This window comes from Salmo salar, chromosome ssa27 (genome assembly GCF_905237065.1).
Source record: "Salmo salar chromosome ssa27, Ssal_v3.1, whole genome shotgun sequence".
NCBI lineage: Eukaryota > Metazoa > Chordata > Actinopteri > Salmoniformes > Salmonidae > Salmo > Salmo salar.
Window position 1 is genome coordinate 8,164,799 of NC_059468.1, and position 26,933 is coordinate 8,191,731.

General features: G+C 42.6%; 1 protein-coding gene across 4 annotated transcripts; it reads left to right on the forward strand.

The window, feature by feature from the left end:
* Positions 1-15: 15 nt before the first annotated feature.
* LOC106588475 (sialin) lies at positions 16-11,201 on the forward strand. Of its 4 annotated transcripts, none has more exons than XM_045709830.1 (12): positions 16-286; positions 1,939-2,059; positions 2,678-2,854; positions 3,178-3,398; positions 3,629-3,862; positions 4,079-4,253; positions 4,772-4,890; positions 5,033-5,194; positions 6,392-6,524; positions 8,571-8,718; positions 8,915-9,005; positions 9,364-11,201. In XM_045709830.1, exons 3-12 carry the CDS (start codon positions 2,752-2,754, stop codon positions 9,529-9,531), a joined length of 1,554 nt encoding a protein of 517 aa, XP_045565786.1. In that variant the 5' UTR covers positions 16-286; positions 1,939-2,059; positions 2,678-2,751; the 3' UTR covers positions 9,532-11,201. The 4 variants fall into 4 exon arrangements, with proteins under 4 accessions (XP_045565786.1, XP_014033032.1, XP_014033033.1 ...); XM_014177557.2 differs by having other exon boundaries at positions 17-286; positions 1,939-2,063; XM_014177558.2 differs by lacking the exon at positions 16-286 and adding an exon at positions 1,708-1,840 and having other exon boundaries at positions 1,939-2,063.
* The last annotated feature ends 15,732 nt before the right edge of the window (positions 11,202-26,933 follow it).

The following is a 26,933-nucleotide window of genomic DNA, read 5'->3' on the forward strand; positions in this document are numbered from 1 at the left end:
TACATTACTTTTGATTATCTTGTGTTGTAGAAATCAGTGTAAATTCATAACTACGACACTGAATAAAAAAAGTATTGATCATGTGACTACCGCTTTCCCTGAATCGCAAACATTGTACACAACATTTTTACTGTTTTTACTTTGTCTGTGCCAAGTGGAAAGGCTACAAGCAGTAAGGACGCTACAGGCGTTATAAGGCAAAACGGGGAGCTCTTTACACATTTATTAAATACGACAGGTGCAACGTAAACCAGAGGGCTTGGGTTGAAGAGTCCATTCGTTCTAGGTAAGTTTGCTTTATAGCTCAAATTCAACTAATATGCACTAGCAGCTGTACTATTTTGGATCTGCTTATGAGACCTATCTAGCTATCTATTCTCGTTGTGTACCAATGTGGCCAGCTGTTTCAAGTGAATGTTTCGATTCACATGCATGACTGACTGCTTATAAGCTTCCAGTGTTGTAATAACCTTTTTTTTTTAAATGTTTTTATTTTATTTAACCTTTTTCTAACTAGGCAAGTTAGTTCAGAACAAATTCTTATTTACAAAGGCTAAAAGGCCTCCTGTGGGGATGGGGGCTGGGATTATAAATACAAATAAATTAAATAAAAATATATGACAAAACACACATCAAAACAAGAGAGACAGCCGAACACTACATAAAGAGAGCCCTAAGACAACAACATAGCATGGCAGAAACCCATGACAACACAGCATAGTCAGAAGCCATAGAAGTCAAAGAAATTCCTATATTCCTGTAGGTCTGTCACTTAAAAGAAAACAAGTTGTCATGTAATGAGGCTATTGTAATGTGAGCATAATTAATTGCATTGTTTGTTGTCATTATAGACAGTGAGGGCGGGTGATACCAATTAGTTATGGGGAACAGGTTGGATTTAAAAAAACCTTTTCCAAATCTAATGTCAGAAAATGGAGAAGTTATGATTGAAAGAAGAAGCAGAGAATTACTAAACTACACACAGTTATTTACCAACTTTGGGAGAAGTGAACTTTACAAACACACAATCACATACCAATGCACATGTTTTTTTGAGTCTGTCCGTGTGTAATGGGAATTTCCAGGTGAACAAAAAGGAGAGCAGTCGTTGATCACATCAATCAAAATAATGTTGGTTTACTTACAAGGTGCAACAGGGAGACACCTCTAGCACAGAAACAGAGAAAATGTCTAACGGGCCTCTTGGAGACAGGCCCTTTATATTCAGACAGTGCCAAATGTTCTCTTAACATCAGCCCGAGAGGCTTGTGCGAAGTCAAAACAAAAGACAGTGACTTTGCCTGCTGCTACAGAATCACACAGTGCATAATGTAATCAATACAATAAGAATCAGTGTCCTCGGTCCTTTTGCAATCTGTAGCTCTGCCGTCAATCACTATCAAACGATATGAGAAGAATCCATAACATTCAGTAAAAAAATCTAGTGATTATCAACTCATACACAAATATGTCACAAATAGAACACTGGTAGGTCGTCATTGGAAATAAGAATTTGTTCTTAACTGACTTGCCTAGTTAAATAAAATAAATCAACTTCATTAACCTTAAATGGCCACTACACCATGTCAAAAGGCACTACATTATGTAATTCTATTCCACCACCCTCATCAGCTGACTTGCTCTCTGTTCCACCAATGGTTACCTTTGAGTGTGGTCGTTTTATTAGTCAGCAGATACACTAGGTTCACATCTGCTTTTAATCAGTCTGCACAAGTCACAGTCAGAGTGAAGGAGAGGCCAAGACTACCGGTTTATTTCATTTAGTGGACAGACCTGTATGCTGAGATCAGATTTATTGCATACTCCAGCTCTAAAAGAGGTAGCTATGAAAAATCATTAAAATCGTGCTTCTGTGACTGACTTTACATAGGCCATAATTCACAGACTGGTATTTGTTGTTCTTGTTTTTTTCCTCAGGATCAATATGGATAAGCCACACCACCAGGCAGCCTAAAACTATTTGGAGCATCATCTGAAGAAGAAGAAGAATGTATGATGCTCTCCAGTCCTATGATCTAGGTCTAGAAACTCAATAACGGCAAGTGAGTAACATTCTGGTCCAACCAGTCCAACTTGTGGTAATTGGTCAAACCTTTTTCTCTATCTAAACCAGGGCTCTCCAACCCTGTTCCTGGAGAGCTACCATCCTGTAGGTTTTCGCTCCAACCCTAATCTAGCGCACCGGATTCTAATAATTAGCTGGTTGAGAAGCTGAATCAGGTTAGTTACAACTGGGGTTGGAGCGAAAACCTACAGGTGGGTAGCTCTCCAGTAACAGGGTTGGAGAACCCTGAATTCTGAACATTCCTCAATATAAAGAGCTAAGTCTACTGTTATAATGCATGTCTACAGTATATTTGATTTCTTTGACTTAGTCAGGTGTTTTGTAATGGTTGCACAATCTCCCATGGATTTATTTGAACACCATAAGGACCATTGACCTGTCTAGTCATGGTCATTCTCATATCCAGCCTGTGTCTGTAGTCTTAACCCGAGTGTGTGTGTGTGTGTGTGTGTGTGTGTGTGTGTGTGTGTGTGTGTGTGTGTGTGTGTGTGTGTGTGTGTGTGTGTGTGTGTGTGCGTGCGCATGAGACTGAATATCAAGCCATTTTTCCTGCTGACTCTTGCTCTCTGTCTGTCCTGCATATTTTCTTAGGACACTATGGTTAGGTGACCTCAGATCACACTCACTTCATTCCATCTCTGGCTGTCACCTGACTGGTGGTTGTCATGGCTTTACAAAATGGATACTCCATCAACTCCACCCCACTGGATGAGAGTGGAGATACAACACCCCTACTTAAAAAAGAAGTGGTGGATGTTGATGATTCAGGTGTCTACTTTTTTGGGTTGCTTTTTTGCATAGTCAGCACTCAGCAGCATGGATGTGCTAGAGGGTGATTTATTATGTAACGATAACTTTATGATAGTTGAAGGAAGTCATATCAAGTGAAAATTTGACCTACCTGGAAGTTTGGATATGTCCCTATGCTTTAGCTAAGTGCTAGTGAAATAGGTCATTTAAGTGTCAAGTACTCCTCGTTTGCTAGTGTAGATGTTCCACCAGCGCTGTTTAAATAGTCATCTTTAAGTCTTAAGTGTTTTCAGATAGACTGTGAGGTGTGATTGTGCACTTGTTGTCATCATGTCTAACAGTACCTCCACAATGTTGCTCTGCACGCTGCAATCTGGCCATCATGATGTTCTTCGGATTCTCCGTTGTCTACGGTCTCCGTGTCAATCTAAGTGTTGCCATGGTCGCCATGGTCAATGGGACCAATAGCCAACCATCTCTCAACAGCTCAGTTGGCCATGAGTGCCCAGTGTCCTCCCACGGGAACAACAACAGCAGCCAAACCCCAGACCAACCAGACGGGGTAAGTACCAGCTTTTCCAAAGTATCCACAACTAGACCTATAGTATACTGTACATGCATATTAAAGCATATATTATTACTCATATATTACAGTACATCAATATGCTTCACACAAACATGATGCATGCGTACTGGGCATACTGCACATGCAAAGTATGCACAGTAGATACAAGACACTCACAAACTGATACGTAACACTAATGCCCATTTACCTCTCTCTCGCTCTCTCAGATACCTCAGTACTCGTGGGATTCTCCAACTCAGGGCCTGCTGCTGGGAGCGTTCTTCTTTGGCTATCTGGTGACTCAGATCCCCGGGGGTTACCTGGCCGGGCACTTTGGGGGGAGTATCTTCTTGGGGGGAGGGGTGCTTGGCACCGCAGCCCTCACCCTCCTCACCCCCCTGGCAGCCCAGCTAGGACCCTACTGGCTGTTTGGCTTACGGGCACTGGAGGGATTTGGGGAGGTAAGAGGCTTCATGTGTGCAGAGCAGGGGTCAATCTCATTCTGTTATAAGCATTGAACTGGATTATCATTTGATTGTATGAACAATCATATTTATGGTATACATACAGTATAGCCAATTTGGCCATGTGGTCATTATTTTCTCTAAAACTCCAAGGTATATTGTTCATTTCAGTGACAAATCAGTGTGTATTGCTCTGTGTTTGTGTGTCGTCAGGGGGTGACATTTCCGGCCATGATGGCCATGTGGGCTCGCTGGGCTCCCCCTCTAGAGAGGTCTCGTCTTATGACCCTGTCGGGGTCAGGAGCAAACTTTGGGGCTTTTGTAGCCCTGCCTCTCACCGGCTTCATCTGTCACAGTCTGGGCTGGCCCACTGTCTTCTACATGTGTGGTGAGAGTTGGATAGCAATTACACCCCCCAAACATATACACTGAGTGTTCAAAACATTAAGTTTTGAGTTGCACCCCCCCAATCATATATATTCCCCCCTACACACACCATTATCTGCATTTCTCACCATTATCTGCATTTTCAGCTCTTATTTTATTCTCCTGTTTTCACACATATTATACTTTCCTATTTTTGGATCATTCACAATTTTTCTCTGCACACACAATCAATCAAATGTATTTATAGAGTATTTCAATTTTTTTACAACAGTAAAAAAAAAAAAGAAGGTGCTTATACAGAAACTGAGCCTAAAACCCCAGAGAGCAAGCAATGCATATGTAGAGACATGGTGGCTAGGAAACACTCCCTAGAAATACAGGAACCTAGTTCAGCACACACACTGTTCCTACACAACCTCTTGCTTTGTAAAGATGTCAACATAACCAGGCTTTTCTCTCATTCCCTCCCCCTCTCTCTCTCTTTCTCGCTCTCTCTGTCCCTGTTTCTCTCGTCACCAGGGGGTGCTGGTTGCATTTGGGCAGTGTTCTGGTTCATTCTGGTGTCTGACCAGCCTGGCACTCATCCACGAATCAGCACAAGAGAAAAACATTACATCATCAACTCCATAGGAAAAGATGTAACAACAATATATCTGGGGTATCCTTTATGACCCTTTATCATACATTTGTAAATCACTTCACAGTCAATCCCCTTTCTTTCTCTCTCTCTCTCTCTCTCTCTCTCTCTCTCTCTCTCTCTCTCTCTCTCTCTTAACCCAGGGTGGTGCCCATGGCTGGTCAGTGCCTTTGTTACCCATGGTGCTCTCTGTTCCCCTGTGGGCCATCATAGTGTCTCAGATGTGTGCCAACTGGGGTTACTACACTCTGCTCACCTCGCTTCCCACCTACATGGACACGGTGCTTCACTTTGACCTCCGACAGGTGAGACCCAAAGAAATTGTACATTAAGTCATACATCATAGATATGGACATATGATTTCTATGGATGATGCCAGAAGAGGGGAGAGACAGAGTGAGATGCTCAATTCCAGAGTGCTGTAGAGACCAGATAGTCATAAGAATATGGTAATAGCTCTACCGGGTGGCAAACTACCTGCCCTCCAGGACACCTTCAGCACCCGATGTCACAGGAAGGCCAAAAAGATCATCAAGGACAACAACCACCCGAGCCACTGCCTGTTCACCCCGCTATCATCCAGAAGGCGAGGTCAGTACAGGTGCATCAAAGCTGGGCCCGAGAGACTGAAAAACAGCTTCTATCTCAAGGCCATCAGACTGTTAAACAGCCATCACTTGGCGGCTTCCACCCGGTTACGTAACCCTGCATGTTAGAGGCTGCTGCCCTATATACAGAGACTTGAAATCACTGGCCACTTTAATAATGGAACACTAGTCACTGTAATAATGTTTACATATTTTGCTTTAGTCATCTCATATGTATATACTGTATTCTATTCTACTATATTTTAGTCTATGCCACTCTGACATTGCTCATTCTAATATTTATATATTCCTTAATTCCATTCTTTTACTTTTAGGTTTGTGTGAATTGTGTGTATTGTTGTGAATTGTTAGATTTTACCGCACCGATGGATCTAGAAACACAAGCATTTCGCTACACCCGCAATAACATCTGCTTAACGTGTATGTGACCAATCAAATTTTTATTTGATTTTGATATAAGGGAAAGGGGGATACCTAGTCAGTTGTACAACTGAATGCCTTCAACTGAAATGTGTCTTCCGCATTTAACCCAACCCCTCTGAATCAGAGAGGTGCGGTTGGCTGCCATAATCGACATCCAGGCTCCATAGGTAGAGTTTTGTCATATTTCTTAGACAAGCGTATGCATACTTTAGGTGGTAGGACTAGAGAATGACTGACTAAGATTTAGTGTCGTATCAGTATATCACACTGTACAGGGATGGTCCAGGAGTCTCTGGACTTGAATCATGTTGTGTTGTTACCAAGGTCTATACTGTGCTGCTGTAGCAATGTTTTAATAAAACATTGGGGAAAGTGACGCCATCTTGTCGGGATATTTTATTCCTACAATGTAGTTGCAATTCTTTTTGTCATTGGTTAATATTGTCTATTTCTTTCTGTTTCTCTATGTAGAATTCCTTTCTCTCAGCTCTGCCCTATCTGGGTGGCTGGGCCTTCGCAGTGATATCAGGTGTAGTAGCAGACAGCCTCCTGGAGAAGGAGCTGTTGAGTGTAACAGCGGTCCGCAAGATCTTCACTATCACAGGCAAGGAGGGGACTTTTATTTTTAAAGGAATTGGCTTTGGTTACTTATGGAATGGGCTTTACCAGATGTTTGATTGATTGGCTGTTAAAACGTACAAAAGTTTGCAACAATTTTTTCGGGATTCTTTGGTACTATTTAACGCAGTTGATATTTTAGTCTGTAGAAATATGTTTATTAACAAAATATGAACTTATAGAGTATTACATTTTACATTTTATATTGACATTTTAGTAATTTATCAGAAGCTCTTATCCAGAGCAACTTACAGTTAGAGTATCATATATACAGTGGGGGAAAAAGGTATTTGATCCCCTGCTGATTTTGTACGTTTGCCCACTGACAAAGAAAGGATCAGTCTATAATTTTAATGGTAGGTTTATTTGAACAGTGAGAGACAGAATAACAACAAAAATATCCAGAAAAACGCATGTCAAAAATGTTATAAATTGATTTGCATTTTAATGAGGGAAATAACTATTTGACCCCTTCTCAATCAGAAAGATTTCTGGCTCCCAGGTGTCTTTTATACAGGTAACGAGCTGAGATTAGGAGCACACTCTTAAAGGGAGTGCTCCTAACCGCAGCTTGTTGCCTGTATAAAAGACACCTGTCCATAGAAGCAATCAATCAATCAGATTCCAAACTCTCCACCATGGCCAAGACCAAAGAGCTCTCCAAGGATGTCAGGGACAAGATTGTAGACCTACACAAGGCTGGAATGGGCTACAAGACCATCGCCAAGCAGCTTGGTGAGAAGGTGACAACAGTTGGTGCGATTATTCGCAAATGGAAGAAACACAAAATAACTGTCAATCTCCCTCGGCCTGGGGCTCCATGCAAGATCTCACCTCGTGGAGTTGCAATGATCATGAGAACGGTGAGGAATCAGCCCAGAACTACACGGGAGGATCTTGTCAATGATCTCAAGGCAGCTGGGACCATAGTCACCAAGAAAACAATTGGTAAAACACTACGCCGTGAAGGACTCAAATCCTGCAGCGCCTGCAAGGTCCCCCTGCTCAAGAATACATATACAGGCCCGTCTGAAGTCTGCCAATGAACATCTGAATGACTCAGAGGACAACTGGTGAAAGTGTTGTGCTCAGATGAGACCAAAATGGAGCTCTTTGACATCAACTCAACTCGCCGTGTTTGGAGGAGGAGGAATGCTGCCTATGACCCCAAGAACACCATCTCCACCGTCAAACATGGAGGTGGAAACATTATGCTTTGGGGGTGTTTTTCTGCTAAGGTGACAGGACAACTTCACCGCATCAAAGGGACGATGGACGGGGCCATGTACCGTCAAATCTTGGGTGAAAACCTCCTTCCCTCAGCCAGGGCATTGAAAATGGGTCGTGGATGGGTATTCCAGCATGACAATGACCCAAAACACACGGCCAAGGCAACAAAGGAGTGGCCCAAGAAGAAGCACATTAAGGTCCTGGAGTGGCCTAGCCAGTCTCCAGACCTTAATCCCATAGAAAATCTGTGGAGGGAGCTGAAGGTTTGAGTTGCCAAACGTCAGCCTCGAAACCTTAATGACTTGGAGAAGATCTGCAAAGAGGAGTAGGACAAAATCCCTCCTGAGATGTGTGCAAACCTAGTGGCCAACTACAAGAAACGTCTGACCTCTGTGATTGCCAACAAGGGTTTTGCCACCAAGTACTAAGTCATGTTTTGCAGAGGGGTCAAATACTTATTTCCCACATTAAAATGCAAATCATTTTATAACATTTTTGACATGTGCTTTTCTGGATTTTTTGTTGTTGTTATTCTGTCTCTCACTGTTCAAATAAACCTACCATTAAAATTATAGACTGATCATTTCTTTGTAAGTGGGTAAACGTACAAAATCAACAGGGGATCAAATACTTTTTTCCCCCACTGTGTGTGTGTATATATATATATATATATGTATGTGTGTGTTGTTGTTCATTGAATGAATGGCCACACTTATGTGTCTCTATTATCAATAGAAAGTAAGTGCAGTGTTTGTACATTCAACATGTGTATTGATGTATATTGTTGACTCCTCCTCCCCAGGTCTGCTGCTGCCTGCAGCGTTCCTGGTTGCTGTGGGCTACTCCGGCTGCAGTGGGGTGTTGGCTGTGACCTTCCTCACCCTCTCTACAACTGTAGGAGGCACCAGTGCAGCCGGGGTCTTCATCAACCAGATAGACATTGCTCCAAGGTGGGTGTTTATCTATTTGAGATGTCGTCACTTCACTTGTTTCTCTTCACTTCTCTCCTTACTCACCAGTCTTTTCTGGCATGTTTTGGACCTTCACTGAACTCTCTTGCACTCATTCTATCACACTCAGTCACTTACTCACTGCTTTTGGATGTATTTGAAACTCTTTACGTCTCACTCTTCCTCTCATATTCAGGTATGCGGGGGTGCTTTTAGGAATCACCAACACTTTCGCGACTATCCCAGGTGTTGTCGCGCCCATCGTCACAGGTTACCTCACCAAAGATGTACGCTTTAGCTTTTCCTTCATCATCAAATTGATTCATTCTGTACTGCTTTTCAAAATAATGAAATAGATTTAATATAGCTACTTAAATACTTGTTGCTGTAAAAAGTTTTCGACCGAGGCTGCGTCTACACAGGCAGTCCAATTCTGATCTTTTTTTCACTCATTGGTCTTTTTTGACCAATCAGCTCTGAAAAAGATCTGATGTGATTGGTCAAAAGACCAATTAGTGGAAGAAAGATCAGAATTGGCTGCTTAACACGAGGACAATGCAATGGCTCATTTCTAAAAGTTACTGTACCCTTGAAGACTGTTATACATACGACTGTGACTCATGTCTCCCCTCCCTCCTCAAACAGCACTCCTTGGCGGGATGGAGGAATGTGTTCTGTCTATCGGCCGGGATCAGCGTCGGAGGAGCGCTTGTCTTCACCTTGTTTGGCAGCGGGAAGGTCCAGAAATGGGCCCTGGCAGAGGAGGATCAGGAGCAGGCAGAAACAGAGAGAGACGGGTTAATCCCTGCATGACAGACAGACAGACAGACAGACAGACAGACAGACAGACAGACAGACAGACAGACAGACAGACAGACAGACAGACATGACATGACATGACATGACATGACATGACATGACCTAAAGGGAATAGGACCTGTAAGAAATAAGATGACCTCAGGTTAACTTAACTCCCCATCAGGTGGTTTTAAAAAGGCTGGACCAGTGCATTCTAATAGTCTCTTAGTACACTGTGTTGGGAATGGAACCCTATATATAATACAATATTCATGATAGAATTAGGGACTTTTTAAAATGGCCTCTTTATATTCCAAATGCCTTTCTTTAGTATTGTTTACAACAATCTGTTTCTGACCACGTTTGATATTTATACTGAACAAAAAAAATATAAATGCAACAAGTAAAGTGTTGCTCCCATGTTTCATGAGCTGAAATATTTCTCAGATTTTCTGCACAAGATTTGCCAAAATAATCTATCCACCTGACAGGTGTGGCATATCATGAAGCTGATTAAACGGCATGATCATTACACAGGTGCACCTTGTGGTGCACCAAAATGTGAAGTTTGTCACACAACACAATGCCACAGATGTCTCAAGTTTTGAGGCAGTGTGCAATTGGCATGCTAACTACAGGAATGTCCACCAGAGCTGTTGCCAGAGAATTGAATGTTCATTTCTCTACCATAAGCCGTCTCCAACGTCGTTTTAGAGAACAGCCTCACAACCGCAGACCACGTGTAACCATGCCAGCCCAGGACCTCGACATCTGGCTTCTTCCCCTGCTGGATCGTCTGAGACCAGCCACCCGGACAGCTGATGAAACTGAGGAGTATTTCTGACAGTAATACAATTATTTTGTGTGGAAAAAATAATTATGATTGGCTGGCTCCCAAGTTTGTGGGCCTATGCTCTTCCAGGCCCACCGATGGCTGTGCCCCTGCCCAGTCATGTGAAATCCATAGATTATGGCCTAATGAATTTATTTCAATTGACTGATTTCCATATATGAACTGTAATGTTTTTTTCTTCAGTGTGTATATATATATATACAGGATGAGTCATTATGCCTTTTATACTTAAATCAAAGAGCTTTACATTTAATAATGGGCTATCCCTAGTGGTATAAGGAAATACACAGGCAACTTCTAATAAACTAGATTATTCTTTAATTGATCACTTTAAGTGCTCTTATACTTTTATCTGACACATTTTATAAAAAATACCTGTGCTCTTCCCAGGATTCATTGCCTATGATTAGCCATTGTCTAGTCTGTTGGCTATATAACAATTACTGCCCCAAACCATTTGTTCTTTGAATATTTTTAATTGATTGACAGACAGACGTACTTACAGAACTTGAACAATTGAAATGAACAAAACCATCAAACCTAACTTTTTTTTAGCACCACTTATTTTACCGACACTTATTTGACCTCCAATGTGCCCTTAAGGACATTGCTGCACAAAAACATGTGGTTACCAAAAATGTTTCATTTGAAGAAATGTACATTCATGTAAGAATGTTTTGTTGGTCAATGTAAATTCATGCAAGAACATTTTGTAAGTGTTGTGTTAAAAACAAATCAATGTGAATGTTCACAACAGAAAAAAATCTGTGAAATCAAAATGTCATGCTATTTACTTTCCATTAAATAATATACCAAATGTTCACAAACTGCATTTTTGGGTTGTCATGTGTTGTCATTTTAATACTTTTGAATAATTATATTAGTGGCAATTTTATCCTAATTGCATTATACATTTTTTATTCGCATTTATATTGCGTCAAAGTAAGACTTTTATTTTGAAGTTTTCAAGCTCCGTAACCTGGTTCCATTTTAACTTCCAACCCGGATGTTGTTAGTTGCTAGCGTGAACGTGACAGTGTGAATCGAGTGCTTCTTTTACATTTTCAGACTGCAGGACAACAACATTTTTTGTACGTCGTTTTTTGCCAGTTGCCAGGCAATTTTCGGAATACTCAAACTACTAAAAAGGCATCACCTTAACCCTGAGTAGAGACATTTTAAGCATGGCGTTAAACGAAAACACGCCGCTGAGGCTCATGAAATGCCCACCAATACAGAAGACGATTCAGATTCCAGCAGTGAATCTGAGCCTGACAGTGATGTGTTTTGGACTAAACCTCTTGAATGTTCCACTGGTAGTGAGGACAGTGAGATAGAAGCGCCACCAACCGAGAAACCCCGGCTGAAGAACCCAGTCACTTCAACAGGAAAACCGGTTCATCCAACAGAGAATGGGGATCATGAGATTGGCAAAGATGGCACCGTTTGGCGAGGGTTAAATCCCATTGGAGAGGCAGTGGGCCAGAGAGCAACGCAACATGTTTTCATGGTCGCTCCAGGGCCAACAGAGCGCGCAAAAAGCGACTTAGACAGCAGCCCACTCAGCGCCTTCCATTGCCTGTTTGACATCAACATGTTGCTCCACATCAAAGAATGTACAGTTGAAGAAGCGCGCAGATGCACTGATGACAGTTTTTGCGATATGTCTTTGGATGAGCTTCAAGCCTTCATTGCGCTCCTTTACGTTCGTGGGGCGTTCGGTGTCAATTGCGCGAAGATTGAGAGCTTTTGGAATGACCAATGGGGGTGATATTTTTTGGACAAACAATGCCAAGGAACAGATTTAGAGACATCATGCGATATTTATGTTTCGACCAGAAATAAAGAGTGAAAGTGTAAAAAATGACAAATGTTCCCCCGTTTCGAACAGTTTTGTCGAAAATAGCATCATCTGCTACAACCCACGGCCGAACATTACTGTTGATTCGCAGTTGTTTCCCACAAAAGCACAGTGCGTTTTCTCGCACTAAATGGGAAACAAGCTCGACCGTTATTGAATCACGTTCTGGCTGGCAGTGGATGCTGACTCCAAATACATCGTGAATGGTTTCCCGGACTTGGGAAAGAAGATGACTTCCAGACAACTGGACAGCGCCAGTGTGACAGCAGTGTGGTGCTGAAGCTGATGGAACCTTATCTTGACAGAGGAAGGAATGTGACCACTTCAGCTGAACTGGCAAATAAGTTGCTGCGTAAGAGAACGACCCTGGTCCTGAAACACAATGACGCGACGCTTACTGTGTAAGCCAATGAAGACCATCAGTGTTCTCAGCACCTTGCACCTGTCTGTTGGCACTAGTACCCGCAGAAAGAAAACCCCAGAATCTCTGACTTTCTACAACTCCACTAAAGTCGGGGTGAATGTGTTGGATAGGCATGCGCGCATGTACCGTGTGAATGGTGGCTCCCAGCGGTGGCCAATGGCCGTCTTCTACAACGTCCTGGACTTGGCAGCCATCAATGCCTATGTGCTTTACAAAGAGTCCATGTGGGACACTATGCGATATACCCGGAGAGAGTTCATCCTGAACCTAGCATCAGCGCTTCGGGCAAACTATGTGATGCTAAAAGGAACTATTAAGTCAGATCCCGATCCCCGCCCTGCCAACGAGTTAGTGAAAATAAAGAGTTGTCAGGGGGCTAGTACTAAATGTAAGAACAGAACTCTTGAGATATGTTCAGAATGCAGGAGATATGTTTGTGGAAAGTGCGCCAAGACGGTAAAGAAAATAATACTCTGTCACAAATGCTTGTCGCCGAACACTTTACAAAATCCCCAAATTTGCGGCATGTGTAAAAGCGCGCGCCCACGAACTGTGAAGACGTATGTTAATGCATTGGCTGCATTTTCATCGACATACAAAACAAGTAGCCTACTACCTAACCTCAACATGACTTCAGCATATACATTTGGCAACGCGTCATGAATATAAAAATACAGTATAGGCTACAGTGTTTGATGGAAGAAGTTATGTGTTCATGGTTTACATTGAATTTACAACCAAGCACTGACTGTAATTTGTAACCAAAACGAGTTAACAAAATGTATTTGATTCCATTAAGGTTAAGCATTTAAAATAAAAGGTGTTGGAGATTACTTTTGAATAATATTCATATTTTAAACTCTCCCCAAAAAAAGGAGATTAAAGAGTTGACACCAAAAAACGAAATAGTTGAATCTCTGACGAACTGCACATTATAAATAAATAGATACATTTTTGAGTAATCAAGAAATAAGACATGCTCAAGGTGGGCAGCAAGGCTTCTGTCTTTCCAAATTCAATAGTGTGTGTAATTTTGAGATGGTTAGTGCTATTCGGGACCCTACCCTAAACCTTAACCATAACCCTTACCTAACAATTTGAAATGTCTACGTCAATGGGGTGACGTCAGAGTTGCGACAGTTGCTAAAAGGCTATGAATAAAGACATTTCTATGGCTGTGCATCAGGCGCTTGCCTCAGATTTAGTGTGAATGATCTGAATGTACATTGCGGTAAACTTCACTGAGCTATAATTAAGCAATAAGGCCAGAGGTATGGTATATACCAATATAACACGGCTAGGGCTCTTCTTATACATGATTACATTTACATTTAAGTCATTTAGCAGACGCTCTTATCCAGAGTGACTTACAAATTGGTGCATTCACCTTATGATATCCAGTGGAACAACCACTTTACAATAGTGCATCTAAATCATTTAAGGGGGGGGGGGGGGGGGTTAGAAGGATTATTCTATCCTATCCTAGGTATTCCTTAAAGAGGTGGGGTTTCAGGTGTCTCCGGAAGGTGGTGATTGACTCCGCTGTCCTGGCGTCATGAGGGAGCTTGTTCCACCATTGGGGTGCCAGAGCAGCGAACAGTTTTGACTGGGCTGAGCGGGAACTGTGCTTCCTCAGAGGTAGGGGGGCCAGCAGGCCAGAGGTGGATGAACGCAGTGCCCTTGTTTGGGTGTAGGGCCTGATCAGAGCCTGAAGGTATGGAGGTGCCGTTCCCTTCACAGCTCCGTAGGCAATCACCATGGTCTTGTAGCGGATGCGAGCTTCAACTGGAAGCCAGTGGAGAGAGATGATGATGTAATGCGGAGTGCCTGGATACAGCCATTAAATGCGCTGCATGGTCAATCCGATGTCTGCAGTGTCCATACAGCGTTTACTGCCGTACAACCTCTGCAGAAGTCAGGGCATTCATACTTCTTGAGTTTCGCAGAGCTGTTGTGAAGGAAGTTGTCAAGTGAGTTTGTGTTTATACTGGACCCCCGCCCCCACCTACCGTCAACCAATCATGGCAATGCAGAGAGCTATATGGAGCCATCCACATTGTTACAAAAAATTGGGCGGTGCACATGCAGTACAGAGCTCAATTTGGCCTCTGCATGCCTCCAGAGGCTTCACAATTGCCTCACACCATCCATATGGCACATTCGACCACAGTTTGATCAAGCATAAATTGGCTTTTAACCACTGGTATATTGGCCATATACCACAAACCCCAAGGTTCCTTGCTATTAGAAACTGGTTACCAACATAATTAGAAAAGTCAACAACTTTTGTTTTTGGTATACCCCTGGTATATGGTCTGATAAACCACTGCTTTCAGCCATTCAGCATTCAGGGCTTAACCCACCCAGTTTATAATCATAAGAAAAAATGCATAAGCTATTCGTATTATATTGACAAGACAGTGGAGTGACCGCTCTAACAATGAAAATACAGTGCCTTTGGAAAGTATTCAAAACCCGTGAGTTTTTCCACATTTTGTTACGTTACAGCCTTCACATAAAATGTATTAAATAAAACCAAATCATCAGCATTCTATACACAATACCCCATCATTTACGAAGCGAAAACAGGTTTTTATTCATGTTTGCAAATTCATAAAAAAATTCAAATCAGAAATACCTTATTTACGTAAGTATTCAGACCCTTTGCTATGAGACTCGAAATTGTGCTCAGGTGCATTCTGTTTCCATTGATCATCCTTGATGTTTCTACAACTTGGAGTCCACCTGTGGTAAATTCAATTGATAGGACATGATTTGGAAAGGCACACAGCTGTCTATATAAGGTCCCACAGTTAACAGTGCATGTCAGAGCAAAAACCAAGCCATGTCGTCGAAGGAATTGTCCGTAGAGCCCCGAGACAGGATTGTGTCTAGGCACAGATCTGGGGAAGGGTACCAAAACATTGCTGCAGCATTTTTTATTTAACTAGGCAAGTCAGTTAAGGACAAATTCTTATTTACAACGACTGCATACACCGGACGACACTGGGCCAATTATGGGACTCCCAATCACGGCCGGTTGTGATACAGCCTGGAAGTAGTAGAGAATGTGAGGTGCCGGTACTCCGCTCCGGTGAGCTCCTGCCCATGTCAAGCACAGCCTGTCACGTATAAAACCAGATTCACACTACAGTCAAATGGCTACATGGATGTCAACAATATTAACGGAAAATGTGACTGCACTTCCTGATTTGGCCTGGTTTAAGTTTTGGTCAGAGGAAGAGGTGAAACACGAGAGGATTTACTCCGCCCAAAATCTGTCTGCGTGAGAAAAGCCCTTTTGTTGTATGGAGGTCGATTAAAATAGTGCCGAATTACGTGAGGTTTATTTGATCGAGTAGAAGTTTTGTAATGTTTAGGCTGTTACATATATATATATATATATATATATATATATATATATAGTGTATGCATGTTGCATTCCGGCAATTTTGAGAAAAACAACTTAGTTGTGCCTGTTGACACGCGTATCAACCCTCTCATTGGCTAAAATGGTCCCACCTGACCTCACTTGCTTTCACTGATTGAGGACATGTATTTCCATTATAGATCATCTTTGATTTGGTTCAATAAGAAATGCTAGTGGCCATGACTGAATTCGAATGTTAGCAAAGATCATGGATATACTGACAAGATGCATTTCTCTCTTCCCTAACAATGGGAGTCGTTGTTCACAGAGCGGCACGGCGGGTTGTCTAGCTCCCGCCTATTCTTTCTTTGGATTGGTGGATGCATCTCATTATTGTCATCCTTTTTTTAGGGTTGTTGACGTCAACCCCTTGTAGTCAATGGAGGGAGAGAGTTGCTATGCTACTAGCCTCATACCATGAATATGCATAGCCATCTCGAGACAACTCCGATATAAAGTGTTTTTTCTCAACGTTGCTGGGATGTCACGTGTCCTACGTATATCAGTACACTCGTAATAACTTAACCATTACGAAACTTCAATTCGATCAAATAAACCTCACATAGAAAATAAGCCATACATTTTTTGTTGAACAAATTCAACACTTTAATTGACCTCCATATTCGTTGCTTGGTGGCAGAAACAAAGAAAAAACGCCACCTGGTGAAGGAAGACTTTCCACCGAGTTGGGCCTCTCTCTTCCTCTCTGACGTGACTTGGTTTCAGGGTGTGGTTTGATGTGGGTGTCAATTGTGTGTGTGTTCGCAGGTGGGAAGAGTTAGCCAAATTATTTATCCAATTAGCCTCAGCCTGCTGGAGTGCGACCGTGGCAATATTTGTTTGACTTTGGATAGTTAGGTTCCGTCAATAAAGTACACAATGTAAATGGTACAATATTTTCACGTTGATCATATTTTAGTTGTGTCATTAAATAGTTTCAATATTTGTATATGACTTTCTACCATTTTATAGTTGATTTGAGGTTTTCAAGGTTTTTACATTTAGGAGCTATTGACCTTATAAAATATTCTCCCATGTGCATTGTGTAATTTACTGATGGTCACTAACTAGCCCCATAGGGATATCGACTGTAAAACCAAATTGACCACGGGCATTACGTTTCGGTCACATGCAGCTGAGTTCCGAATTTATTATTACTTGGGTGCTGTGTGCATGTGAACAGGATTAAAATTAATCCCAACCCACGGAAAACTGTTACGGTACCCTTCATTCCGTGACATACCATTTTTTCCTATCATCTCGCAAATCTCCGCTTCGAACCCAGCCGCAAGCTGCCCAGTGACACGAGCCTACCAGATTAGATAAATGCCATCTATGCTCGCTTCGAGGAGAGCAACACTGAACCATGCATGAGAGCACCAGCTGTTCCAGACGACTGTTCACATTTTCCTTAGCCGATGTGAGTAAGACCTTTAAACAGGTTAACATTCACAAGGCCGCAGGGCCAGACAGATTGTAGGAAGCGTACTCTGACATTTTTCTTTTCTTTTTCTCCCCAATTTCGTGGTAAACAAGTGTTAAACAAGTCAAAATGTAAGGCCTCCCGGATGGCGCAGTGGTCTAAGGCACTGCATCGCAGTGCTAGCTGTGCCACTAGATATTCTGGGTTTGAGCCCAGGCTCTGCCGCAGCCGGCCGCGACCGGGAGTCCCATGGGGCGGCACACAATTGGCCCAGCGTCGTCCGGGTTAGGGAGGGTTTGGCCGGCAGGGATATCCTTGTCTCATCGTGCACTAGCGACTCCTGTGGCGGGCCGGGCGCAGTGCACGCTGATCAGTTCGCTAGGTGTATTGTGTTTCCTCCGACACATTGGTGCGGCTGGCTTCCGGGATGTGCGTTGTGTCAAGAAGCAGTGCGGCTTGGTTGGGTTGTGTTTCGGAGGACGCATGGCTCTCGACCTTCGCCTCTCCCGAGTCCGTACGGGAGTTGCAGCGATGAGACAAGACAGTAGACACTACCAATTGGATACCATGAAAAAGGGGTAAAAAAATATACAAATATTTTTGAATTTATAATCTTTAAAGTAGCCACCCTATGCCTTGATGACAGCTTTGCACACTCTTGGCATTCTCTTAACCAGCTTCATGGGGTAGTCACCTGGAAATCATTTCAATTAACAGGTGTGCCTTCTTAAAATTAAATTTGTGGGATTTCTTTCTTTAATGCGTTTGAGCCAATCAGTTGTGTTGTGACAAGGTAGGAGTGGTATACAGAAGATAGCCCTATTTCGTAAAAGACCAAGTCCAAATTATGCTCAAATAAGCAAAGAGAAACAACAGTCCATCATTACTTAAAGACATGAAGGTCAGTCAATCTGGAACATTTCTATAACTTTTAACTTTCAAGTGCAGTCACAAAAACCATCAAACACTACGATGAAACTGGCTCTCATGAAGACCGCCACAGGAAAGGAAGACCCAGAGTTACCTCTGCTGCAGAGGATACGTTCATTAGTTACCAGCGTCAGAAAGTGCAGCCTAAGTAAATGCTTCACGGAGTTCAAGTAACAGACACATTTCATCAACTGTTCAGAGGAGGCTGCGTGAATCAGGCCTTCATGGTCGAATTGCTGCAAAGAAACCCTTACTAAAGGACACCAATAATAAGAAGAGACTTGCTTGGGCCAAGAAACACAAGCAATTGACATTAGACCGGTGGAAATCTGTCCTTTGGTCTGATGATTTCCAATTTGTGATTTTTGGGTCCAACCGCTGTGTCTTTGTGAGATGCAGAGTATGTGAACGGATGATCTCCACATGTGTAGTTCCCACCGTGAGGCATGGAGGAGGTGTGGGGGTGCTTTGCCTGTGACGCTGTCAGTGATTTATTTAGAATTCAAGGCACACTTAACCAGCATGGGTACCGCAGCGATACGCCATCCCATCTGGTTTGCACTTAGTGGGAATATCATTTCTTTTTCAATAGGACAATGACCAAACATACCTCCAAGGCTGTGTAAGGGCTATTTGACCAAGGAGAGTAATGGAGTGCTGCATAAGATGACCTGGCTTTCACAATCACCCGACCTTAACCCAATTGGGATGGTTTGGGATGAGTTGGACCACAGAATGAAGGAAAAGCAGCCAAAATGTGCTCTGCATATTTGGGAACTCCTTCAAGACAGTTGGAAAAGCATTCCTCATGAAGCTGGTTGAGAGAATGCCAAGAGTGTGCAAAGCTGTCATCATGGCAAAGGATGGCTACTTTGAAGAATCTCAAATATAAAATATATTATAATTTTTTTTAATGCTTTTTTTGGTTACTACATGATTCCATATGTGTTATTTCATAGTTTTGATGTCTTCACTATTATTCTACAATGTAGAAAATAGTAAAAATAAAGAAACCCTTGAATGAGTAGTTGTGTCCAAACTTATTTTTTTTGTCTACTTTCCACAAAAATACTAAAACAAGCGTATACTTACAGACACATACAATGACTACATCTCTTCTGTCCAGACCCGCATGCTCACACCCCCATCCCTAGTGCCTGCATTATAGTTTGCCACTTGGTCTTAAATTGTAACGTTACATTTTTAAATAATAAATAATTTGATTTTTCCATTGTGTCAATGATGGTGGATTGATTGACTTCCAAGTATTTAGTATATGTTTTTTCATAATGAGTAATGAGAAAATAATTGTCCAGCCCATTGGGTATATCACTCCACCCCCATATGTCATGTCTTGAAATATGCAGACAGACGGATTGAAAGTTTACATTGTAATACTTATTATAGAGTCATTATTATTTTTATACTTGAGAAATGCCTCTGCTGTAGAAATGCCTCTGCTGTAGAATTTTTGAATTTTGTCTCTTGTATAATAAATTCTATACATTTGTTTATACTGGATCAAACATCTTTTTTTTTTTTACAATTTCATTAGTTATGCTCCAACTTTCCCTCCATCTTGTGCCAACATCAGCACAACTCTTCATTGTTGGGAAAGGGCTCGTAAGTAAGCATTTCATGGTAAAGTCTACACCTGATGTATTTGGCGCCTGTGACAAATTTGATTTGACTGACTTCATGACCAAAATGTATCCTATTTACACTTTGTAGTCAATTTTGACATGTTTCTGATGTATACATTTTTCTGGACTCATGTCTATGTCACGTAGGCCATTTTCAAAACAAGAAGTTGCTTTTTAGGGGCAGTCACTATTTAAGAGTACAGTTACATAAAGCCTATGAATGAGTGTCTTTAATGCCCTTTATTCTTCACGTCTTGTGACAACCTTTTTCATTATGCATAAAATAATAATGAAAAGATCATAGGCTATTGATTTATTTTCATCAAGAAAGGTATACAAAACAGGACATTGACATAACTTGTTTAGATAATAGGCCTACCGAATTTGTGGGAGGTTTTTTCATGTTGATGAAATTCTATTCTTCTCTTGGCAGACATCTTGTTGTTAGATAATATTCTAATATTTTCTCATGGTCAGTAGATTAATCCATCTGATACTTTGCTCAAACGCTTCCCACTGGACAAACGTGTTTTGTGTCATTTCAACAACATGAAATGTAATGTGATGACATTGAATTCATGTGGAAAGCTGATTGGATTTGCAAAATGTCCTCTTTCTTTTTTTTTCACCTGACTTTTAACCTAAATCCAATGTCATGGTGACATTTAAAAACAAATGTTTCTTCACATTGACATTTTTGCACATTTATAAAATATTGCATTCACTTATATACAGTATAGGCCACTTATACATGTTACCTAGTCATCTTCAACTAGGCAAACTTCAAATTTTTGCTATTTTAATTGGATATTTAAAAGGGGGTATTTGAGACATGTCCTGATTTTCTAATAATCCTCACATTTTATTCACTCCCATTTAAATTCCAATGTGTTTTCCCCCCCCTAGTATTTCACTCACATTTCAAACACATGTGAAGGTGCTCTATTGAGCTCACCTCTTCCCAAATGTGCAATCACGACATGGGACAGCTGGGCCCAGAGTCATATGCATGTGTTTAGACTTTCTCCCTTCACGCTTGGCCTGAGGCAAAACCAAAGAAAAGGCTGACCAAAAGGACTTTGTTTGCAAGTGTGCCAACTACTTTAGATTGCCAAAGGGTGACAGGAGGGCACTGTCTTGCAAAATATTCTATTTGCATTAGCAATTAGCACCCTGAAGGTAGAATGACATTGAGTACCTTACACATACAGTACATTTTGTGGCTTTATCACTAGGCTATATAAAGAGCATGACTATTTTATTATTTTATTTTAGCACTGACCGTTTTATGCTGACACTATTTTTCACTTTTCAAGCCCCAGTTTTATGTCACTGCATGACTTATGTTTATCTTCCTTTAGAGATTGGATTCTACACTAAACAAAAATAATAATGCAAAATGCAACTATTTCAAAGATTTTACTGAGTTACAGTTCATATAAGTAAATCGGTCAATTGAAATAAATCAATTAGGCCCTGATCTATGGGTTTCACATGAGTGGGAATACAGATATGCATCTGTTGGTCACAGATAACTTTTTTTTTTTAAAGTAGGGGCGGGGATCAGAAAACCAGTCAATATTTGCCTCATGCAGTGCGACACATCTCCTTCATATAGAGTTGATCAGGCTGTTGATTGTGGCCTTTGGAATGTTGTCCCACTCTTTAATGGCTGTGCGAAGTTTCTGGATATTGGTGGGAACTGGAACATGCTGTCGTACACGTCAATCCAGAGTATCCCAAACAAGACTGAGGCTCCCGAGTGGCGCAGTGGTCTAAGGCACTGCATCTCAGTGCAAGAGGTGACACTACAGTCTCTGGTTTGAATCCAGACTGAATCCCATCCGGCCGTGATTGGAAGTCCCATAGGGCGGCGCACAATTGGCCCAGCGTTGGCCAGGGTAGGCTGTCATTGTAAATATGAATTTGTTCTTAACTGACTTGCCTAGTTTATATATATATATAAAAAACTTTTTTTTTTTTTTAAATGCTTAATGGGTGACGTGTCTGAGTATACAGGCCGTGGAAGAGCTAGGACATTTTTAACTTCCAGGAATTGTGTACAGATCCTTGCGACATGGGGCCCTGTATTATCATGCAGGAACATGAGGTGATGAATGGCACAACAGTGGGCCTCGGGATCTCGTCACTGTATTTCTGTGCATTCAAATTGCCATCGATAAAATGCAATTGTGTTCGTTGTCCGTAGCTTATGCCTGCCCATACCATAACCCCACCGCCTCCATGGGGCACTATGTTCACAACGTTGACATGAGCAAACTGCTCACCCACACGACGCCATCTGCCCGGTACAGTTGAACCCGGGATTCATCCGTGAAGAGCACACTTCTCCAGCGTGCCAGTGGCCATTTGAAGGGGAGCCCACACATTTGCCCACTGAAGACGGTTACAAGGCTGAACTACAGTCAAGACCCTGGTGAGGACTACGAGCTTGCATGTGAGCTTCCCTGAGACGGTTTCTGACAATTTGAAATTCTTCAGTTCTGCAAACCCACAGTTTCATCAGCTGTCCGGGTGGCTGGTCTCAGACGATCCAGCAGGTGAAGAAGCCGGATGTGGAGGTCCTGGGCTGGCATGGTAACACGTGGTCTGCGGTTGTGAGGCCGGTTGCACGTACTGCCAAATTCTCTAAAGCAATGTTGGACATTCAATTCTCTGGCAACAGCCCTGGTGGACATTCCTGCAGACAGCATGCCAATTGCACACTCCCTCAACTTGAGACATCTGTGGCATTGTGTTGTGTGACAAAACTGCACATTTTAGTGTCCCCAGCACAAGGTGCACCAGTGTAATGATCATGTTGTTTAATCAGCTTCTTGATATGCCACACCTGTCAGGTGCATGGATTATCTTGATAAAGGTGAAATGCTCATTAACAGGGATGTAAACAAATTTGTGCACAAAATTTGGGAGAAATAAGCTTTTTGTGCATATGGAAAATGTTGGATCTTTTATTTCAGCACATGAAACATGGGACCAACACTTTACATGTTGAGTTTATATATTTGTTCAGTATATACTGTCCATTGGCACCCCAATGGTGGAACATGCTCCCTCACGACGCCAGGACAGCGGAGTCAATCACCACCTTCCGGAGACACCTGAAACCCCACCTCTTTAAGGAATACCTAGGATAGGATAAAGTAATCCTTCTAACCCCCCCCCCTAGAAGATTTAGATGCACTATTGTAAAGTGGTTGTTCCACTGGATATCATAAGGTGAATGCACCAATTTGTAAGTCGCTCTGGTTAAGAGCGTCTGCTAAATGACTTAAATGTAAATGTATTGCTTATTAAGATAAGACTGTTGCTGGTGGTCACAATCTTAATTGCCTGTTTAGCCATCAGGAAGATTCAGAACTGATATTAGCGGACACCCAGCACCATGACACTCTGCTAGACACAGCCCACTCTCTCTTCCCGAGATAGTGTGTGTGAAATAAGACTTCAGCTGTTGCTTGTTGTAGCTGTGTGTTCTGCTGACATTAAATCAAATCATAACTTCAGCACTGAATGGGAATCACTGTCTGAGGTTGACTTATCTGTATACGTATCTGTATCTTAGTCTGTGCCGCTCTGACATTGCTTGTCCATATATTCTTAATTCATCATTCCTTTACTTAGATTTGTGTGTATTGGGTATATGTTGTGAAATTGTTAGATATTACTGCACTGTCCGAGCTAGAAACAAGCATTTAGTTTAGTTTGTGCCGCTCTGACATTGCTCGTCCATATATTCTTAATTCATCCTTCCTTTACTTAGATTTGTGTGTATTGTGTATATGTTGTGAAATTGTTAGATATTACTGCACTGTCCGAGCTAGAAACAAGCATTTCGCTACACCCACAATAACATCTGCTAAACATGTGACCAATCAAATTTGATTTGATTTATAATAGCGCTACCACTGTGAGGCAATCTGAAAGTCATGAGATTCTCATCTACAGTGGCTACCGACAGGGAACAAAGGTTGTGTGATATATTTTTTTCTGGTGTGAGCCGCTCCGGGACATGCTGAGTAATTGGTGAGTGTAAGTATGTGTCTAGGAATGGGGAGGGGTGTGTGGGTTGGATAGCCAACCACACGGATAGCTGCAGTTATTTCTTTCAACTGCCTCCAATCTCCCTTAGTCAAGTTATCCGTGGCTCTTCAGTGTGAGTGTGTGTTGTTGTGGATGACTGTGTGTTTTATGTACGTGTTCTTTATCTGGGTGTCACTGAGTGAAGAGGTAGGGTTTCAGATGTTTTCAGAAGAGCTTGGACTGGGCTGAACGGGAGCTGTCGTCCTGTAGGGGTAGGAGGGCCAAGAGACCAGAGGTGGCAGAACGGAGTGTTTGAGCATAGCCTAAATGTACGGAGGGGCAGTTCTTCTTGCTCTTCTGTAGGCAAGTACCGTGGTCTTGTAGTGGATGCAAGCTTTGACTGGAAGCCAGTGGAGTGTGCAGAGGAGCGGTGTGACATGGAGAACTTGGGACGGTTGAACATCAGGCGGTTGCAGCATTCTGAATAAGTTGCAGGGGTTTGATGGCATAAGCAGGGAGCCCAGCCAACAGCGAATTGCAGTAGCCCAGACGGGAGATGACAAATGCCTGGATTAGGACCTGTGCCGCTTCCTGTGTGAGGTAGGGTTGTACTCTACGCATGTTGTAGAGCAACCTTCCCCAGGAGGAAGTGCAGCTCCGTCTTGCAGAGGTTGAGCTTGAGGTGGTGGGCCGACATCCAAGCTGAGATATCGGCCAGACACGCAGAGATGCGTGTCACCACCTGGGTGTTAGAAGGGGAGAAGTAGTGTAGTGTAGTGTCGTGTCATCCGCATAGCAATGATAGGAGAGATCATGTGAGGATATGACGGTGCCAAGTTACTTGGTGTATAGAGAGACGAGAGGGTCTAGAACCGAGCCCTGTGGGATACCAGTAGTGAGAGCACGTAGTGCAGACACAGACCCTCTCCACGCCACCTGGTAGGAGCGGCCTGCCAGGTGGGATGCAATCCATGAGTGTGCAGAGCCTGAGCCGCCCAGCCCTGAGAGGGTGCAGAGGAGGATCTGATGGTTCAGTGTCGAAGGCAGCGGATAGATCTAGGAGGATGAGAACAGAGAGAGAGTCAGCTTTGGCAGTGCGGAGAGCCTCCGTGACACAGAAGAGCAGTCTCGGTTGAGTGACCCGTCTTGAAGCCTGACTGGTTAGGGTCAAGAAGATCTTTCTGAGAGAGATGGCGAGAGAGTTGGTCAGAAACAGCATGCTCAAGTGTTTTGCAAAGAAATACCGGGATACCGGTCTGTAGTTTTTGACGTCAGAGGGGTCTTTTTATTTTTTTTAAAACTCTGGCCATTTTAAAGTCAGAGGGGACGCAGCCAGTGGTCAGGGATGAGGGTAATTAGGAATGGGAGAAGGTCTCCAGGAGGTCTGGAGAAGGGGATGGGGTTGTCGGCCGGCCGGACATAACTACTCACAGGATTTCATCTGGAGGGAGGGGAGAAAGAGAACAAGGCATAGGGTAGTTCTGTGTGAGTGGGACCAGTGGACTCAATAGGCTGAGTTAATGAGGAGCTGATGTTGTCAACCTTCTTTTCAAAGTGATTGATAAAGTTGTCCGTAGAGGGAGAGTTTCCTAGGGTTAGAGGCAGAAGCTTGACATTTTGAATGATAGAGACTGGCTTTAGCAGCAGACCCAGAGGAACAGAAGGTAGAGAGGAGGGACGGAAAGGATGATAGGTCCTCGGGAAGTTTTTTCCATTTTTGCTCAGCTGCCCGTAGCCCTGTTCTGTCAGCTTGCAATGAGTCACTCAGACACAGAACAGGAGGGGAGGGCCGGGCCGGGCGGGAGGAAAGGGGACAGTGCGAGTCATTGGATGTGGAAAGGGAGGAGTGTAGGGTCGAATAGGCAGAATCAGGAGACTGGAGGGAGAAGGATTTAGCAGAAGGGAGAGATGATAGGATAGAAGAGGAGAAAGTAGTGGGAGAGATTGCGATGGCGCATGACCATCTGGGTAGGGGCTGAGTGGCTAGGGTTGGAGGAGAGGGAGACAGAAAAGGAAACAAAGAAGTGATCAAAGACCTGGAGAGGGTTTGCAGTGAGATTAGTAGGCAAACAGCCTCTAGGCCAGGCTCTCTGAGTCTGCTGGTCCACCACAGACTCACTTACTCCTTTTAGGAATAACTGGACTTACAGGCTAATTCAGTTTTTTTGCTGTATGGACAGTTAAAGTGGTGTTCTGCCCCAATTAAACTGTTATCTGCCCTGCCAATTTGATGTACATGATGTACAAATACAACATTATGTATTATACCCCCAAGGCAAAAGTTGTCATTTTAGTGTCAGTTTAGTGAGGCCCCAGGACAAAATTAACGTAGCTAACAGTAGGATCCATGGGGGAAAACCTGTAATTAAAGTGGCACGCCAGTCTCCTTTTCAGCTCATTTAACACCTGATTAACTTAACAAAAGGTGGTACAGGTAAAGTCATCAGCATGCTTCAGTCTTAACCCGGCTAGCCGAACCGCATACTCCCTTAAAAGACCTTCATTTGAAAAACGAGAAAAAAAGCGACAATAGCACTGTCTATCCCTTAATAGTCAGAATTAATCTAAGATCACTCAGGAAATCTGTCATAAATTGACGTTTTTGCCTAAGATCTTAGTTGCGCAAATTTTGCATCCAACTAAAGTTTTTTCGTAGTATTTTTCAATTAAAACATGTGCAGGAAAATGAGTAGTCTCTCGTTGAATGACAACAAAGACTTTATTGAAGAATCCCTACTGTTGACCAGTCACTAACGAAGGGGCATAGACTTTGGCTCCAAACTTCGGCTTGCCTCCAGAAATGTTGTGT

Excerpts from the sequence above, each read along its gene's own strand:
- LOC106588475 (XM_045709830.1), top strand. The coding sequence starts at position 2,752 with ATGGCTTTACAAAATGGATACTCCATCAACTCCACCCCACTGGATGAG. Across the intron at positions 5,195-6,391 it reads TTCACTTTGACCTCCGACAG|AATTCCTTTCTCTCAGCTCT; the intron begins GTGAGACCCAAA and ends TTCTCTATGTAG. Across the intron at positions 9,006-9,363 it reads CAGGTTACCTCACCAAAGAT|CACTCCTTGGCGGGATGGAG; the intron begins GTACGCTTTAGC and ends CTCCTCAAACAG.